This window comes from Hemicordylus capensis, chromosome 4 (assembly GCF_027244095.1).
Source record: "Hemicordylus capensis ecotype Gifberg chromosome 4, rHemCap1.1.pri, whole genome shotgun sequence".
Lineage (NCBI taxonomy): Eukaryota > Metazoa > Chordata > Lepidosauria > Squamata > Cordylidae > Hemicordylus > Hemicordylus capensis.
Genome location: NC_069660.1, coordinates 29,126,410 through 29,143,639, shown reverse-complemented (window position 1 = coordinate 29,143,639; position 17,230 = coordinate 29,126,410). Strand labels below are relative to the sequence as shown.

General features: G+C 42.7%; 1 protein-coding gene across 2 annotated transcripts in view; it reads right to left on the bottom strand.

Moving 5' to 3' along the window:
* Positions 1–1,339: 1,339 nt before the first annotated feature.
* Positions 1,340–17,230, bottom strand: part of PEDS1 (plasmanylethanolamine desaturase 1) — a 39,174-nt gene continuing 23,283 nt past the window's right edge. For both annotated transcript variants that reach the window (XM_053246226.1, XM_053246224.1), the window contains exons 3-6: positions 11,577–11,668; positions 5,625–5,769; positions 4,206–4,418; positions 1,340–2,449 (exon numbers count right to left, since the gene is read on the bottom strand). In XM_053246226.1, coding sequence (XP_053102201.1) covers positions 2,328–2,449; positions 4,206–4,418; positions 5,625–5,769; positions 11,577–11,668 — 572 coding nt within the window. In that variant the 3' untranslated portion in view covers positions 1,340–2,327. The remainder of the gene's footprint in view (positions 2,450–4,205; positions 4,419–5,624; positions 5,770–11,576; positions 11,669–17,230) is intronic.

Sequence of the window (17,230 nt, the reverse complement as noted above, 5' to 3'; positions counted from 1 at the left end):
GTTGCTGAAGGCACTGCCATGTGATGTCCCTGCCACCTCCGTATTGTGTTGCTTCAGACTGTACATTCCTCTGCTACGTGCTGCCCTCCAGATGCTTCATGCACTGTTCCTCCTTTTGCACTGCTTGGCTACTGGGCAATATCAACTTGGCAATTTCCCTTTTCTCTCCCTCCCCTCCACTAACATATCCCTTTGTCTGTAAACTAGTGCAAGCATGAGGAAAACTGGTCGGTGTGCACCTAGGTAGCCATTATATCCATGGCAGATTTGGCTTCTGAGTCGTCCCCAACCTGCAGGAGGCGGCAGAAAGAGCAAGGAAAAGCCCTGGAGGTTAAGTTGTGAGCGTGCATGCTGTTCAAGACAATATTGTGTGCTTACATGGCAGAGTTCAAACAGGCACTAACTTTCCCACACACTTCAACCAAGTGCATTTCTGTAAGCATTTCCCCCCCAACCCAAGCTGTTTTGATCCTAGAATTATATAATGCTTCAGCACAGTGGCAACAGGAAGCCAAAGCTACTGTATGCATAAGATTAAACACATCAAGTAGTCTAGAATGAGTGCAGCTCCACATCCTTCCTCATTTTAAGTAAAACACTGTTCACTCAATGATTTGGCCTCCTTCTTCACTTAAGGGATTTAAAGTCATGATATAATATGGTATAGCCCGCCTGGACCAAAACTGCTGGCGAGGGGGGGGGAGAGACAAGTGAGTAACAGTGGAACCATGGTACAAAACTAGAATTTTGTACTGAACAGAAAATATAAAGTGGGGGAGGGGGGAAAGAATGCCAATGGGAACAAGCAAGCATTCTTCCCAAAAAGAGCTTGAACACAAGTTGTAAAGTTGTTCCATCAGGCTGGTGTCAACTCCTGGTGACCACAGAGTCCTGTGGTTGTCTTTGGTAGAATACAGGAGGGGTTGACCATTGCCATCTCCCACGCAGTATGAAATGATGCCTTTCAGCATCTTCCTATATTGCTGGGAAACATACCAGTGGAGACTCAAATGGGCAGCCTCTCGCTCCCTAGGCAAGTTACTTCTCCACTGTGCCATTAGGTGGCTTAAACACAAGTAACTCCCCAAATATTCTGTAGAGGCACAGAATTGGAGGAGATGCTAGTTGAAAGACTGAGGGATTTGTTTTGTAGGCTATTGAGTATTTCAACTGTGTCTTATAGAAAGGAGCAGGAAATCCACCCTTGGCATTTCAGGCTTGCTAGAGAGCAGTCCAACCTACTTATTCTAAGATTTGCATTTGCCTGCTAAGGATGGCGGTTCATTCTCGAACAAAAAACTGCAACGAGACTTAACAAATGCAATTAGTATTGTCGAACTGCTTTGTTATAAATATATTATATACATTAAGTCCACATTAAAATATTATTTCATGTTACACCAAAAAGATTAAGGCTTTATAATATTTACATGAATGGAGCAAGCACCTTTAAAAATACACACCATTAACCTACTCCTTCTAAGACACAAATTTACTGATGTGCCCAGTTTTCTAGGACTACTTGAAACAATGATTATTGGAAGAGGAATTATACTGAAAGGAATCTGATCACTGAACACTAGAGGACCAAATGCAAGGGTGTGTATTTCACACTTGCACAGAATATGCTCTGATTACCCCCAGCTTGCTACCACATTAGTTGCAGGCTTATACAGCAATCAAGGAAGTAGAACACTTGTTTATTTCAGGAGAAAGACAACAGTAAGGATCCTTAATCCACTAGCAGAGTGAGACTTCCAAAAGTTCTGCTGCACACCACATAGACTAAGACTTGACATGACAGCAAGATGAAGCAACTGGAAGGTGTACCAACCAACCAACCAACCAAATGCACTGAAGTTGTGACCATGTCAGAGACCCTCTTTCCCTCCCACTGATCCTCATGCAATACGTCAGAGTCTGCTTCTTAAGATGTAGTGCTTGTCTTCTCTGTGTTAGTCCACACTGTCTTAAGCTACTTTTAAAGTGGTAATTCATGTTGATACAACACATTTCACTGTGCCACTGACATATCTTACTAGAAATGGTGCACTGTCTTCTCCAACTAATGGCTTTTGAGACTCAAAGATGAGAAGTTTCAACATCAGCAGATGTGGCTAACAGAAGGTGCTCAGTACAAATGGGAATTAGCCATTTGCATTTCAAGTATTATTTTGAAGAGTGAGTCCTTAAACTGCAGTCTGTTAGCACTTTAAAAGCATTGTGCTTTAGTCCATTATTTCTTTGCAAGTCTTTAATTTGGCTGATGGCTTTTTCTTTTAAAAATATTGGCAACGAGTATAAGGACTGCAGAAGCCTGGCACGAGTTATTTAATTTTCTGGGCCCATTTCATGTCATCTGCTCTAGGTTTTTCTCCTGTTAGTCCTTGAATGACGTTCTCCAGGAACTTCCAGAATCCAATTTTCTCCAATGGGTAGTTCAACCAGCCTGAGGAGATTAGAGGAAATACAAGGGTAAAGACATGAATTAAGAACCACCATTATAAGCACTGGAATTCATTTTAACATATTCCAATGTGATGTAAGTGCAGATATACAATTATTTGGTCCCTGAGGTATCAAAGATGTGCAGGCTCAGTCCTAGGGAGCCTTAGGTGGAAATTCCTTTGAATCCAGTGGGACTTGTCTTTTAATCTAGATGTGCTCTGCACACTATTTTTTTTTAACCCTCACAATCCAATTAAACGCCCTTTTAAGAGCTTATTTCAAACCAGGCCAATTTGTCAATCCAACCTGGATCAGCACAAGCTTGCCGTATGACCACAAGCCAATGTAGCTTTTGACACAGAATTCCCGATAGGTGTACAATGAACATGCTTATGTGACCAGTCACTACTTGCTGAAGCAGACTGGACAAGCAGGTTTCAAAGTGGTCATGCAAACCAACATCCAGCCTCTTAAAATCAAGCAACATGGTGTAAGCTCTGCCAAGAAAAAAAAAAGGCTTTACAGACCAACTCAGTTTTTCTTGCGGACAAAGCTAGAAAAGCTTGAAGTTAGTGGGAAACAAAAATTCTGAAATTTGTAAAAGTCTCATATTTTGAAATAACTCCTGAACTTGACCTTCAATTTTGAGGCATGCCAAAAATGGGAGCAATTTATGCACGGGCAGAGTAAGTGCCAGCTGTCAAATATCAAACACCAGAAGCCACCAGCAAGCTAAATTTCATTGCACATCAGCTATTGAATGTCCTCACTGCATGTTAGCTATCAAATACTGCCAGGTAAATCCTGAAATCATGTATTTTTTGTCTAACAGCGAGATCAAGTATCTCCTGCAATGTAAAACAATGATATCCAATACTGCCTATTTGATGCCAACATTGACAAAAATGTTGGCTCTAGTAGTAAGCCACCGTTTCTATTTACAAGTTTCTAATTATGAATGTCCCTATGTGGTGTGGATAAATCGCTATTCTGTTTGTATTACAGCACATGGATGTAGCTTAATGAATTTAATAAGTGGGATCCAAGATGCCCTGGACAGTGTTCTGCTCATACCCAGGAGTCCCGTCCCCCCCCCCTTTCCCCCTTTCCAACAGGAGCCTCTAACCATTCCCCTACACTCCAGGTTGGGAAGCCTCGATATAGATGGTGGGCTTCTACCAGAAGCAATCACCACCCTTATGTGTACAAAGAAGAATTTTCAGCTTGAAGCGGCGTGGATCCTGGTCATAATTCTACTATACAGGAGAACCTCAGGATTCATGGGGGTTCCGTTCTCCACTACTATCGCGGATATGGAAACTGCAAATACTGGGCTATTGGGCAACGGAAATCCAGGGCTTAGGTTCCAAGAGATAGTAACTGGTAAAATGGCTGTAGAAATGTGGGGGCGGGGAGTAGTCTATCGTTGTCCACAGGTCCCCAGCAGTCTAGTGATGGCCCCAAGAGTCAAAAATCAGCTGAAAATCACTATTTTTGTTTGCAGAAAATGGCTCCTGATCTCAAAATAGCAACCAGAAATGGCCTCCAAGGTCACTTCTGGCCCCCGGCCTGCAGATATGCACATTTAACCCCTTTTCTTCCTTTTCCCCTCCACATATGCTGAGGTCAGGTGGCCATTACCTGACTGTGGATATGAGAAACTGTGGATGGCAAGTCCATGATTAAGGAGACTCTACTGTGAGAACAGAACACATGATGTCTACCACACGACTTATGAGTTTCATTTTTTGTTTTACCTGTAGTAATACAGAAATAAGTTTCATGAGGAGACACATGGTGGATCCTGTGGTGTTTCCGTGGAAGGATGATGTGCCAGTCCTGTAGGAAGATTACCCAGCAAGGAAGACCAAAGTAGGTGTGGGACCATTTGTGAATCTGGTTCGTTAAGGTTACAAATACAGACAGGGCAAAGACGTAACACTCCCAAGGGCACGTTTGGTGTAATGCTTCTGGAAAAAGAAGAAGGGGGGTAGGAACTGCTTTACATTCACTGAAAAAAAGCTCCCAGCAGGTATTTTCTGGACACAAAGCCCCCTCATCCAACACAGCTTCAAGTCACCCATTGATTTCATGATTGTTTTTATGGTTGACGATGTTTAAGCAATATATTCAGGGCTAACCTAGTCACTGAGTGATCATACATCCTCCAGGGCATTATCAAGTGCCACACGGCTAAATAGGTGGTTACCCAATATGTAAAACCAGCGATTGCTCTTTCCATGCTCTGCTTGCAAATTAGCCAGCTAAATGCCTGAGACATGTTGGACAGTGAGCTACACCCAAAGGAATTCTGTTTTCAATTCAGTAAGGCAATTGTGTTCTTATGACGACCTGTGCCATTTACATCTCCAGACACACAATACAATTGTAGCTCCCTAATGCATACTCAACATCCCTAAATAGATTGCACTTTCCTAGCATACTGCAAACCAACCTTAACATCAACAGATAACAGAACTTATGCACCTAGCAGCATCAGATAAATGGTAATCCACTTTTTAAAGTTACAATTTTTTGTAAATTGTACACTCTTACAAATAGTTACTTGCGTTTATAATGATGAAGCAAAATAACTGACACAGCTCTCTCGGCCTTTTGAGCAAAGTTAAAATGATTGCAGTTTATCAGACATGGGGTGCATTTTACTACCCACATAACTAGAGCAAGACCAACTAGCAATCACAGCAGACTTTTGAGCTTTTCTGCACCATGTGGCTTGGCTCACTTAAATGAGCCAGCTTGACTGTTTAAACAAGTCCTTTGATCTCAAGATATCTCGTGTGTGTATATACTTCATTGGTCCCTTTGTCACCAATATATTTAGGGCAAGGAGTTAGGACTAGATGATTATTGGATACTTTGCAGTGTGTGTGTGTGTGTGTATATATATATATATATATATATATATATATATATATATATATATATATATATAGAAAAAGGCTGAAATCAACAAGGTAGTTCCATCTTTGATAGTACAGCAAGAACGGCATTAACTTATTGTTCTAACACTACCATGAACACTTTAGTCTCCTTTCTCACTATTCCTGTATTACTGGCTTATCTTTGCTTTTCTCTTCAGAGGCCAAAGGCCTAATCACTGTACTTCGTGGAAGCTGCAAGTCCAGTTTACTCACAGATTCATAAATACTTACCTGGTGATAAAGAAACCAATTTGTAAGCCATGTTTGCCAATGGAAGTACCGTCAACATGCAGTTATCTCCATTGGTCTCTATAAAGTCGTGTCTCGTAATTGCTGTTGGGTCAATGTGATGTTCTCTGAAAGGTCTGATAAAAGCCTAAAGAAAGCAGGCAAGAGAGTGATTATATTAGTCCACAGATGTTCCTAGCCCACAAAAGCTTACTAGCCTGCATATACCTAAATAACCAGTCAATCAGTAATTTACCCAAATAGCTTTTGTGGTCTGAAAAGATAGAGAACCACCATAGATGGATTAATTTTTTCTTATATACCACCTCCTCCAAAGACTCTCAGCAGTGAACGACAACAATACCAACAACAATTAATGAAAATAAAATAAAATATAATAAAAATATTATTAAAGGGCAAACGCCTGGCAAAACAGGTGGGTCTTAAGAAGGGCCTTAAAAGCAGTCAGGGAGGGGGCTAAACGAATCTTGGGGGAGGGGGGTGTTCCAAAGAAGAGGGGCAGCCACAGAGAAGGCCCTCCTATGGGCCCAGGGACCATGCACTACACCGAGACACTAAGGAGGGCCAGCTGAGAAGACCTCACAGGTCAGGATACAACTGGCCGAGAGAGGCGAGCCTGGAGATATACAGGTGCTAAGCGCCATAATGGTTTTGTAGGTGACAAGCACTTTAAATTGGGCCTGGAAGCGAACAGGCAACCAGTGCAGCGAACGTAAAAGAGGTGTGACACTATCAAATCTACGGCCACACATAAGGAGGCGGGCTGCTGCATTCTGGACTAGTTGAAGCTTCCAAATCGTTTTTAAAGGCAACCCTAGGTAGAGCGCATTACAGTAATCCAAACAAGAGGCAACAAAGGCATGAGTGACTGTTGCCAGGGCCTGCTGGTCGTGAAAAGGCTGTAACTGAACCAGCTGAAGCTGGGCAAAGGCACCCCTGGCCACAGCCTCCACCTGCTGTTCAAGCAGGAGCCGCGAGTCCAGAAGGACCCCCAGATCACAAACCGTCTCTCTCAAGGGAAGCGCAACCCCGTCAAGAGATAAACTCACAACAATTGGCCAGATCGCAAACTGAACAAGAGCAACTCAAGTCTTAGAGGAATTGAGCCTGAGCTTGTTTTGGCACATCCAGGTCCTGACAGCCTCTAGTCACTGAGCCAGCACATAGATGGCATCACCTGTTTGGCCAGGGGTAGAGATATAAAGCTGAGTATCATCAGCATATCGATGGAAACTTACCCCAAACCGATGGATGACCAGGTCCAGCAGCTTCATGTAGATGTTAAAGAGAATGGGAGCAAGGACCGAGCCCTGTGGAACCCCACAAGAAAGCGGCCAGGGCACAGAACACTCACCCCCAATTGACACTGACTGGAACTGCCCAGTGAGATAGGATCGGAACCACTGAAGAACAGTGGCCCCAAGGCCCAGCCCACTTAAGCACCCCAGAAGGATAGCATGGCCGATGGTATTGAAGGCCGCTGAGAGATCAAGAAGAACCAAGAGACGTGCACTTCCCACATCAAGGTTATGATATAGGTCACCCAACAGGGCGACCAATGCCGTTTCAGTGCTGTGGACTAAAACCTGACTGGCAAGGATCCAGGAAATCAGTTTCCTCCAGGACTCGATTCAACTGAGCACAAACCACCTTCTCCATAATCTTACCAAGAAAAGGAAGATTGGACGATAGTTATCCAAATTATCAGGGTTGAGAGAAGGCTTCTTCAGAAGAGGGTAGACCACCACCTATTTAAGGGCTGATGGAACCAACCCCTCCCGAAGAGAGGAAATAAGAGAACGTCCCCCCTCACAGCCCTAATGAGCCAGGAGGGACCAGGCTAGAGATCACTGATTCAGAAAAGGGCCGGATGGCTTCTGTCTTAGTATTCTTCCAGCAGCGCTCTAGGTGTATTTTGACTCGCTTCATCTCTTGAAGTTCCTCAGAGAACCAAGGAAGCCGAGATCCACGAGCTCTAATAGGCCACTCAGGAGCAATCTCGTCAAGCGCCCTCGTAGCCCCGATGTTCCAGGCCTCAATGAGTAGTGCTGGTGAGTTGCCTACCAGATGACTGGGAAACTCCCCAAGTGCCCTCTGAAAACCATCAGGATCCATAAGGCACCTAGGTTGGACCATCCTAATAGGCCCAGTGCCCCTGTGAAGGGAAGGAGCAGCAGCGATCAGACCATGGCAAGAGACAGATGGATAAGTTCCCCATTTTAAGATCACATCGCCACTGCTCTGACACAGAAGTGTGACCGCTAACGTGAGTCAGGCTAGAAATAAGTTGCGATAAGCCCATGGCTTCCATGGAGGCCATGAAATCCGGGGCCATCACTGAACTCTCACCCAGGGCTGACAGGCTGAAATCCCCCAGAATCACAAGTCTCGGGTTCATAACCTGCAGGCCCACAGCAAGGTCTAGAAGCTTAGGAAGGGCTGAGGCTGGGCAGCCAGTACATAAGCAAAAGCCCAAGCTTATCGCGAAGACCCAGTGTCACGAAAAGGCACTCAAAACCTGCTGCCTGCAGGGCAGGCCCCCTAATCAAAGCAAGGTTTTCCCTATAGATCACTGCCACTCTGCCTTCCTGGCCAAGGAGGCAGGACTGATGGAACACATGGAAACCTGGAGGAGATTCTTGCTCACTACAACAGCCAGTGAATAGCTATATACAAGCACGTTATTGCAATGAATTGATGTTGATCTCCTCTTACTGTACGTCAGGAATGAAGAATGAAATTTCAACAGGCGATCTGATAGGTTAAACGTTACACACTTAATCACCACTCTTACTGGCTTATACTTATAAGTTGTGCAGTACATCTAGACCAGGGCTGCTCAACTTCAGCCATCCCGCAGATGTTAGCCTACAACTCCCATAATCCATGGCTATTGGCCATTGTAAATGGGGATTAAAGGAGTTGTAGTCCAAAAACATCTGGGGAGCCTGAGTTGAGCAGGCCTGATCTAGACAAAGATGCTGACCACTATGGAAAACCTATCTTCTGGTTAAGCAGCTAATGACCTGTAATAATTAGTATCCTCCCCTTTTTTTGTTTTTGATAGGTTATGATTTAATGGTGTGTTTTTATATCATGTTATAATGTTGTGTTGTAAGCCACTGAGGGAAGAATTTGTTATGGGGCAGCTAACAAAGTTTTTAATTATTATTTCTTGTTTACACAGTCAGACAGGTGTTATTGACTGGTTTGTTTTATCAAGTCCTTCCCAAGGACCTGGGATGGCTGAATTTTATTATCAATGTTGTTGCTGTTATTATTATGATATAGTCATAGAATATAGGCTGTTCCCAAGTTGCTTTTTGTAATTGACTGATGGTGATTTCTGTGGCCCCTATGGTGTTGAGGTGCTCTTCAAGGTCTTTTGGAATTGCACCTAGGGCACCAATTACCAATGGGATTATTTTGGTCTTTTTCTGCCACAGCCTTTCAATTTGTAGATCTTTTTTTTAATTTTGTGATTTTTTCTATTTCTTTTTCTTCTATTCTGCTATCCCCTGGTATTGCTATGTCGATTATTTTAACTTGTTTTTCTTTCTTCTCGACTACTGTTATATCTGGTGTATTCTGTGGCAGATGTTTGTCTGTTTGTAGTCGGAAGTCCCATAATATTTTTACATCATTTTCTTCAACTTTTTCAGTTTTATGGTCCCACCAATCTTTGGCTACAGGTAGCTTGTATTTTTTGCAGATGTTACAGTGTACCATCCCGGCTACCTTGTCATGCCTTTGTTTGTAGTCAGTCTGTGCGGTCTTTTTACAACAGCTGATTAGGTGGTCCACGGTTTCATCTGCTTCTTTACAAAGGCGGCACTTGCTGTTTGTTGTTGACTTTTCTACTTTTGCTCTTATTGCATTTGTTCCAAGTGCCTGTTCTTGTGCAGCCAATGCTAAACGCTCTGTTTCTTTCTTCAAGTTGCCATTCTTAAGCCATTGCCAGGTCTTGGTGATGTCTGATTTTCCACTTATATTGTGCAAATATTGACCATGCAGTGCCTTATTTTTCCATTTTTCTGCTTGGTTCTTGACTTGTTCTTTCTTGTAGGCCTGCTTTGTTTCATTGGTGTATAATAGTTTCTCATTATTGACCATCTTAAGTGCATCTTCTTCACTGTTCTTTATATATTTTCAAGGCCTCTTTTCTCCTCCTCTACTGTTTGATGGACTTGCAGCATTTCTCTTCCACCTGAGCTGCGAGGATGCAGAGCATGAGTGATGGTCATGATTTTCCTGGTCTTACGATCTAGCATCTCTAGATGATCAGAGAGGGTCTGGTACATATGTTTCTCTGAGGGAGGGCAGGATGCCTCCTTGTCTTAAGGAGGCTATCATTAGACCTTATTTGAAGAAATCTGCATTGGATCCCTCAGAGTTAGCTAATTACAGACCTTTCACTAATTTTCCTTGGTTGGGCACAGTGACTGAGTGAGTAGTTGTTTCTCAGCTCCAGGAAGTTTTGGATGGCACAGAATATTTAGATCCTTTCCAGACTGGCTTTCGGGTGGGCTATGGGTTGAGACTGCCTTGGTCGGCCTGATGGATGATCGCCAATTGGCAGTCAATAGAGGAAATGGAACTCTGCTGATCCTTTTGAATCTCTCAGCGGCTTTTGATACCATTGACCATGGTCTTGCTGGGTCGCTTGGAGGAGGTGGGATTGGGTGGCACAGTTTTATAGTAGTTCCGTTCCTACCTTTCTAGCAGATTCCAGATGGTTTGGCTTGGAGACCTTTGCTCTGAAAAACGAGAGCTAAAGTGTGGTGTTCCACAGGGCTCCATACTGTCTCCAATGCTTTTTAACATCTACATGAAACCACTGGGAGAGCTCGTCAGGAAGTTTTATCTGGGGTACTATCAATATGCTGATGATACCCAGATCTATTTCTCCATACCAACTTCATCAGGAAACGCATGACCCCACCCCCCTCAAGTGCCTGTCTGGAAGCGATATGGGGCTGGATGAGGGGTAACAGACTGAAGTTGAATCCAAACAAGACTAAGTTACTGCCTGTAGGGAGTCGGGATCCGAGAGATGGTTTACATCTACCTGTTCTGGATGGGGTTACACTCCCCTTAAAAGATCAGGCTTGTAGTCTAGGAGTGCTCCTGGATCCCAAACTCTCCCTGGTTTCTCAGGGTGAGGCTGAGACCATGGCCAAGAGGGTTTTTTATAAGTTTGAGCCGATACGCCAGATATGTCCATTTCTAGAGACAAATGACCTTAAAATGGTGGTACATATGCTGGTAACCTCTAGGCTTGACTACTGTAACACACTCTACGTGGGGCTGCCTTTGTACATAGTTCGGAAACTATAATTGGTTCAGAATGTGGCAGCCAGATTGGTCTCCAGGACAACACAAAGAGACCACATAGCATCGATTCTAGAAGAACTGCACTGGCTGCCAATATGTTTCCAAAAGAAATACAAAGTACTGGTTATTACCTATAAAGCTCTCAACGGCTTATGTCCAGGGTACTTAAGACAGCGCCTTCTCAGTCGTGAACCCCATCGCCTATTAAGATCATCTGGAGAGATCTGGTTATGGTTGCTGCCAACTCATTTGGTGGCAACTTGGGACCGGGCCTTCTCTGTGGCTGCCCTAGGGCTTTGGAACTCGCTCCCAGCTGAAATAAGAGCAATTCCTTCTCTGTTTGTTCTTAGGAGGACCCTGAAGACATACCTATCTGCCCAGGCCTTCAACTGATACCATTTAAAAAAAATTAATCTGATTTTATCTATTATTTTTATCTTGTGAATTTTAAATGTTTTATATTTTATATTATGTTTTAATTCTGTACACCACCTAGAGATTTTGATATTGGACAGTATATAAATTCAATAAATAAGCGAATTCTTACTGCTCCCCAGGTGAACCTACAAGATGATCCAATTATTTTTTAAAAAGTCTAACCTTTCCAACTATTGGCAGCTCCACAGATCCCCAGGTGTCTGCTCCCCAATGCACAAGACCAGAGACAAAATCGGCAGTAATGACTCCTGCAACTTTGACACACAAGGGGGACACAAAAAGAGGGAAAGAAGAGATTGGTTAGCCATTCAGACAATTTATATCACTAGTCAGGAAATTTCTATTTAATCATTTTCTAGCAAAACTACATTTGTTGTCTAATATAACCTTAATACATAATCAAAGATAGATCTTGGTTTCATTTTTAGAAGGTACATACTTCTCATATTGCTGTTTCATTCAGGCAACCAGGCCTTGCATTTCTTTGTTACACTGTTTGCATTTCGCATGTATGTCTTTTATGGCCTGCTGCCATATTTCCCTTCTACAATGGAGGATACACTTGGAAAAGGTTTCCTTAGGACTGCATGAATATATTCTGTTCATGCCTTGTTTCACTTTCTATTCCCTTCTCCGATTTCTTGGAATTTATATCCAAACTCCTCCTCGCTCAGATCTACTCCATTCCCCCAAACCCTCTATTCATTCACTGACCCTCTTTGCACTTTTTGCGGGGGAGTGGGAGGGCAGGGCTTGCCTGTGTACATACTACATGTATTCCACCTGCACAATAGGACTGATCAAGTCTGTTATATCCCATAAACTGTTGTTAACATGTTCATAGCATATAATGAGAAGTTATGATTAATAGTAAAAAAAAAAAAAATCAACCCTGTTTGGTGCTGACATCTAGACTAACACTACAAGCCCTATGAGTCAGGGGTGATTTTCACTGATCTCCTCTTCCCTCTGAAGCCCACTGTGCCTCCTGGAAATATGTCCCTGAGCATCATGCAACCCTCAGGGACATATTTCTAAGAGTCCCCGTGGGCTTGAAAAGGAAGGAGGATTTTGTGAAAAGAAACCCTCCCCTGTAAGACTGGATGTCAACCACAGTTACGTAGAAGCCAATATTTGCAATACCTTTTTTTCAGCCAAGCAATCATTTCTGTGAGCAACTCCAAAAACAGAGGTGAACCCCATTATCCATGGGATTCAATTCTCCGCTACAACCACAGATAACTGAACCACAGACGAGTCAGTCAGTCAGTCAGTCAATGGGACTCAGGGGGTTAGGTTCCTGGAGGCGCAAAAAATGGTGGGAAATGTTCTAGAAACTGTGCGGAAAGTACCCTACCATGCTCTGTGGGTCTCCAGGTGTCCAGCAATGCTCCGCAAAGCCTCAAATCCAGCTTTTGTTTGCAAAAAGTCATGTGCTTTTTTAAAAAAACACAAGTTAGATATAAAATGACTCCTCTACTCATATGCAGAGGCTAACCCTTTGTTTTCTGCATATGCTGAAGTCAGGTGTCAATTACCCAACTATATGCTGTGCACTTCTTCTGCTATGTAAACTGTTTGAGAACTTTTTAGCAGAAATGGTATAACAGCGATCGGAATCAGACTTTTGCCGCCTAGTATTTTTCAACTGATTCGTATACAAGCTGAAAGTACTACAGAATGTATCTGTGCTTTCAGATATACCACAAATGTATGAATATTTTGTTTCCCGATTTATACAATCTATATGCAATATGCAAACACATAACATCTGAGAAAATGAAGTACATCAGGTATACATTATCTCAGTAATCCTTTCAGCAACTTGCAAGGTAGTGTATTACTGCCATACTGAAGGAAGACACAGAGAGAAGCTTGCCAAAGCCATCTAGAGAGTTCATGGCAGAAACAAGATTTGGACTGGGAACTTCCAACAAATCCATTGGGGATGGAGAGGAAAAGAGAAGGACTACCTCCTGATTGCCATGCTAGTAGCCTGGCCTGAAGCAAGAGGTCATATGAGAACGTTTAGTTTCTAGCAACACTTTTGTGTACCTAATGAAGCTATTAAGTTCTGAGGGTGCATGCACACTTCCTTCACAATTATGCAGGAGTAGGCTTGCGGGATGTGACCAATTGCAACCAATAGGCTCTCCTTGGGTAGGTGTAATGAAGGCTTCGTATAAATCAGATGATCATAAAGAATGTAGATTTGACTAACAAGGTGTGGTTTGTTTATTGTAGAACCGATCTACTAATCATCATCAATTATTATGGTCCCTGACCAGCCAGCAATTAAAATAATCAACAGTTACAAACAACTTAACTTAAAATATTCTGATATTAAATACTGAATACTAAACTGCCAACCCACCACCAGAGTAACACATGTACCTTTCATAACATGAGTGCTAACCATTTGTATCCTGATGTTACAAGCAGTGGCACAAAATTTGGCCACACAGTAGGTAATCTCGGCATCAGAATCAGACAGGATAAAATGTACATAAAAGTCGTCTGGCTTGCCTGGACAATTTAACAGAATTGGGCCAATAAGAAGGGAGTATCTCTCTATGAAATATACAATACAATAAAACATGCCCCACTGATTCAACCATGCCCGAGCGGCAGGAGCAGAGCCATTGGGAATATGGCGTACAGCGAAATCTACCCTCCAAAACAGCTGAAGGTATCACATTTAAACGGGCCAAAGTAAAGGCATGGCGGAGCTTAGGGAAGGTAAGTTTGTATAAGTAATTAGCCAGGAATAAGGTTTGTCTGGGGTTTCCTAAAACCATGCAGTCTGTAATTCACGCTCTGTCCTTTTGAAACGTAATAACCCAAAGGCACTGATGGATGGATTTTTTTAGCCTTAAAAAGGCCTATACAAGCCAGATCTGGAAGAAGGAGGCCATAACACTGAAGTTTCTTCTCCACCACATTTTCCCATCTAGAGGAAAAGCTATCCATTAAAGCAAGGGTGGCCAAACCAGAAGGGTTGTAAATTAATTTAAGCCAATAGTTTAAAATAAGTGCCCAAATGCAGTTTTCAATTGGGATTAATCCGGTTAATTTTCAGTAAAGCATTTACACACAGTGGAACACCAAGGATAGATCTAAGAAACTTGGACTGTACTGCTTCCAGAGAATGAAAATTTGAGTATATATAAGTTTGAGCACCATACAATAATGGATATTACCTTATCCTTAAAGGCTTTCACTGCTGCTGGTATATATCTACTTCCCCTGGAGAAGTAGAATCTGGACAGCGCAGTTGCATTTCTATGTGCACCTTGGTGAAATGAGCCTTCCAGGAGCCATTTGATTGGAAGACCACCCCAAGGTATCTTAAGTTTTAGCCCACTCTATTTCTTGGCCATTAATCTGCCATCTGTGTTTGGCGTATTTCTTGGTGAACACCATAACCTTAGCTTTTTGGTAGTTAATTTCTAACCTTTCCTCCAAACAATAGGAAGCAAATGACTTAAGGGCTCTTCAAAGTTCTGTTTCAGAAAAGAATAATATGACCATGTTGTCCACATAGAGAAGTGAAGGAATTGGATAAGAGGCCAAATTAGGGAGATGGGAATTAGAATTTTGTAAAACCTGCACCATGGAATTTATGTAGTAGTTAAATGGGGGGCCAAAATACAGCACTGTTTTATACCCCACTGGACTGGAATTGGGTCTGATAAATGGCCCTGCTGATTACACCTCACCCTCAGGTAGTTATCTTGAGGAAGCATATAAATAAGAGCAAGCAGTCCACAGACATTAGAGGAAGTCTCCAACTTTACCCAGAGTCTATCCCTGGAAATAGAACTGAAGGCCGATTTGAAATCAATGAATGCAGCAAACAGGGTTCCACGTGGCCTAAAGCTATACTTCTCCACCAGATGTTGTAAGACTAGATATTGATCTATCATAGATTGACCAATCCTGAAGCTTGCTTGTTCCTCAGCCAGAATGTTCTCACTGTCTAATCAGGACCAGAATTTCCAACATAAATGTCTGGCATAAAGCTTCCCCACAATAACTAAGTAAACTAATTGGCCAATAATTTGAAGGCTCAGGTATCGCTCCTTTTCTATAGAGCAGGACTATTATTGCCAGGTCCCAGTCATTCCCGCCTTGGGATTGTTTTTAATGAAAGGCAGTATATAAATTTAACAACAAATAAAAATTAAATAAAACTGGGAATCTGCAAAGCATGATCAATAGCAGTAAAGAGAGCTGCCAGAATTGGGGCCCACCAGTCAGCATTATTTTGAATCGTTTTGGCAGATATGTAGTCAGCCTCAAGTGCTTTCCCCTGTCTAAGCTGTGCTATTAATTTTTTTTTCTTTCAGAAATGGTGACTGGGGGCCAAGGAGGCAGAGAACTGATCTACTCAAGAAGTGCTAGAAATGCTTTCCTCTGTTTGAAGCTACTTAAGTGGGATCGAGATTCTTATTTGTGCACTCAATATGTAGATAAGGAACCTAGCAACAGATAAACCTCTAAACACCTGCCCAGTCAAGCATCTTGTAGACCTTATGCTCTCCAAAGAGGTGTTTCTGTATCCACGTACGCAGAGCGTGCTGCCAGATTAACCAGCAAGTACATTTAAGGACAGAGCAACATTGTATATCTCTGGAAACTCTATTTACAGATCTGTACTTAAACTGTGTTCTCAAGAAGTTACAGTCTCAGAACAGTACCTAATACCATAGCATGCTCACTCTATCCCTGGAACTTAATTTTCATGCGCTCTGTATAGGTTTGGTGCAATATCTCTGAACTTTTACTTTAGACACACACGGCAATTTTCATACAGATTACGATAAGGATGGCCAGAGTGAGCAAAGGGCAAGTGCAGAGAGCTAGAGTTACAACAGAAGTGTTCAGGGATCCTTCCTTGCCAGGGAAGAAGCATTAGGCTGGAGAGATCGCTTCAGGCATTTGCCTATGTTTCCTGCACCAGCTGCTAAAGGAAGAAACCTACACCTTTCTTTTGCAGGTTAATACAAAGACCAAAGAGGCAACAGTGGGGAAGGCACTTGATAGTGCCCTCTTAATAAGGGAACACACACAATCGGCCCTTAGCCATGAGCAAATCCAAATACGTGGCTCACTCAGACTAGTTGGCGAGCCAAACTTGCCCTTCCAATCAGGCCACTTAGATCAGCTCTCTTAGATCCCAGTTAACAGGATTTCACTCAGAATTAGCAGGATTCGAGACAGCAGATAACAGCCTAGAAGACAAGCAGTTCCTTTTAGCACTACACTGCATTTTCCTCATCTGTCTGCAGGAAGGAATTACAGGGATCACTTGTATTACTTTCTTTATCATGGAGCCTCAACAAACCTCACTAAATGGTTATCATCCCTTGCCCCTTAATGTAAGCATGCACAATTCAGCACAAAGACAAATACCCTTACAGAATTCTTCTAGAGAAGTATGTTTCTCAACCTTTGAAGTAGCAAACACCCCCTAACTCCTGAAAAATTTAAGTGACAGATGTTCAGTCTAGTCTGGGCTGCTCCAGGGGTACACAGCTCCAATATATACCTGGGCTAGAAGTGATGTTAGCAAAGCTAGGAGGGCCGTGCAAACTGCAAAGCACAGCATGCCAGTGTATTGCTGAGAAAAATAAAGTGCCAACTTGACACAGCAAGAGATGGACACAACTTTGACAACAGACTAGTAACCTCAATGAAGAGCTTTGAGTAAGTGTTGTTGGGCAATGATACATTCCAATCCTGCATGTATCATGATCCAAGGTACAACCTGCTGCTTTCAGGATAAAGAAAAAGCCAAAAATGATTGGGCAGAA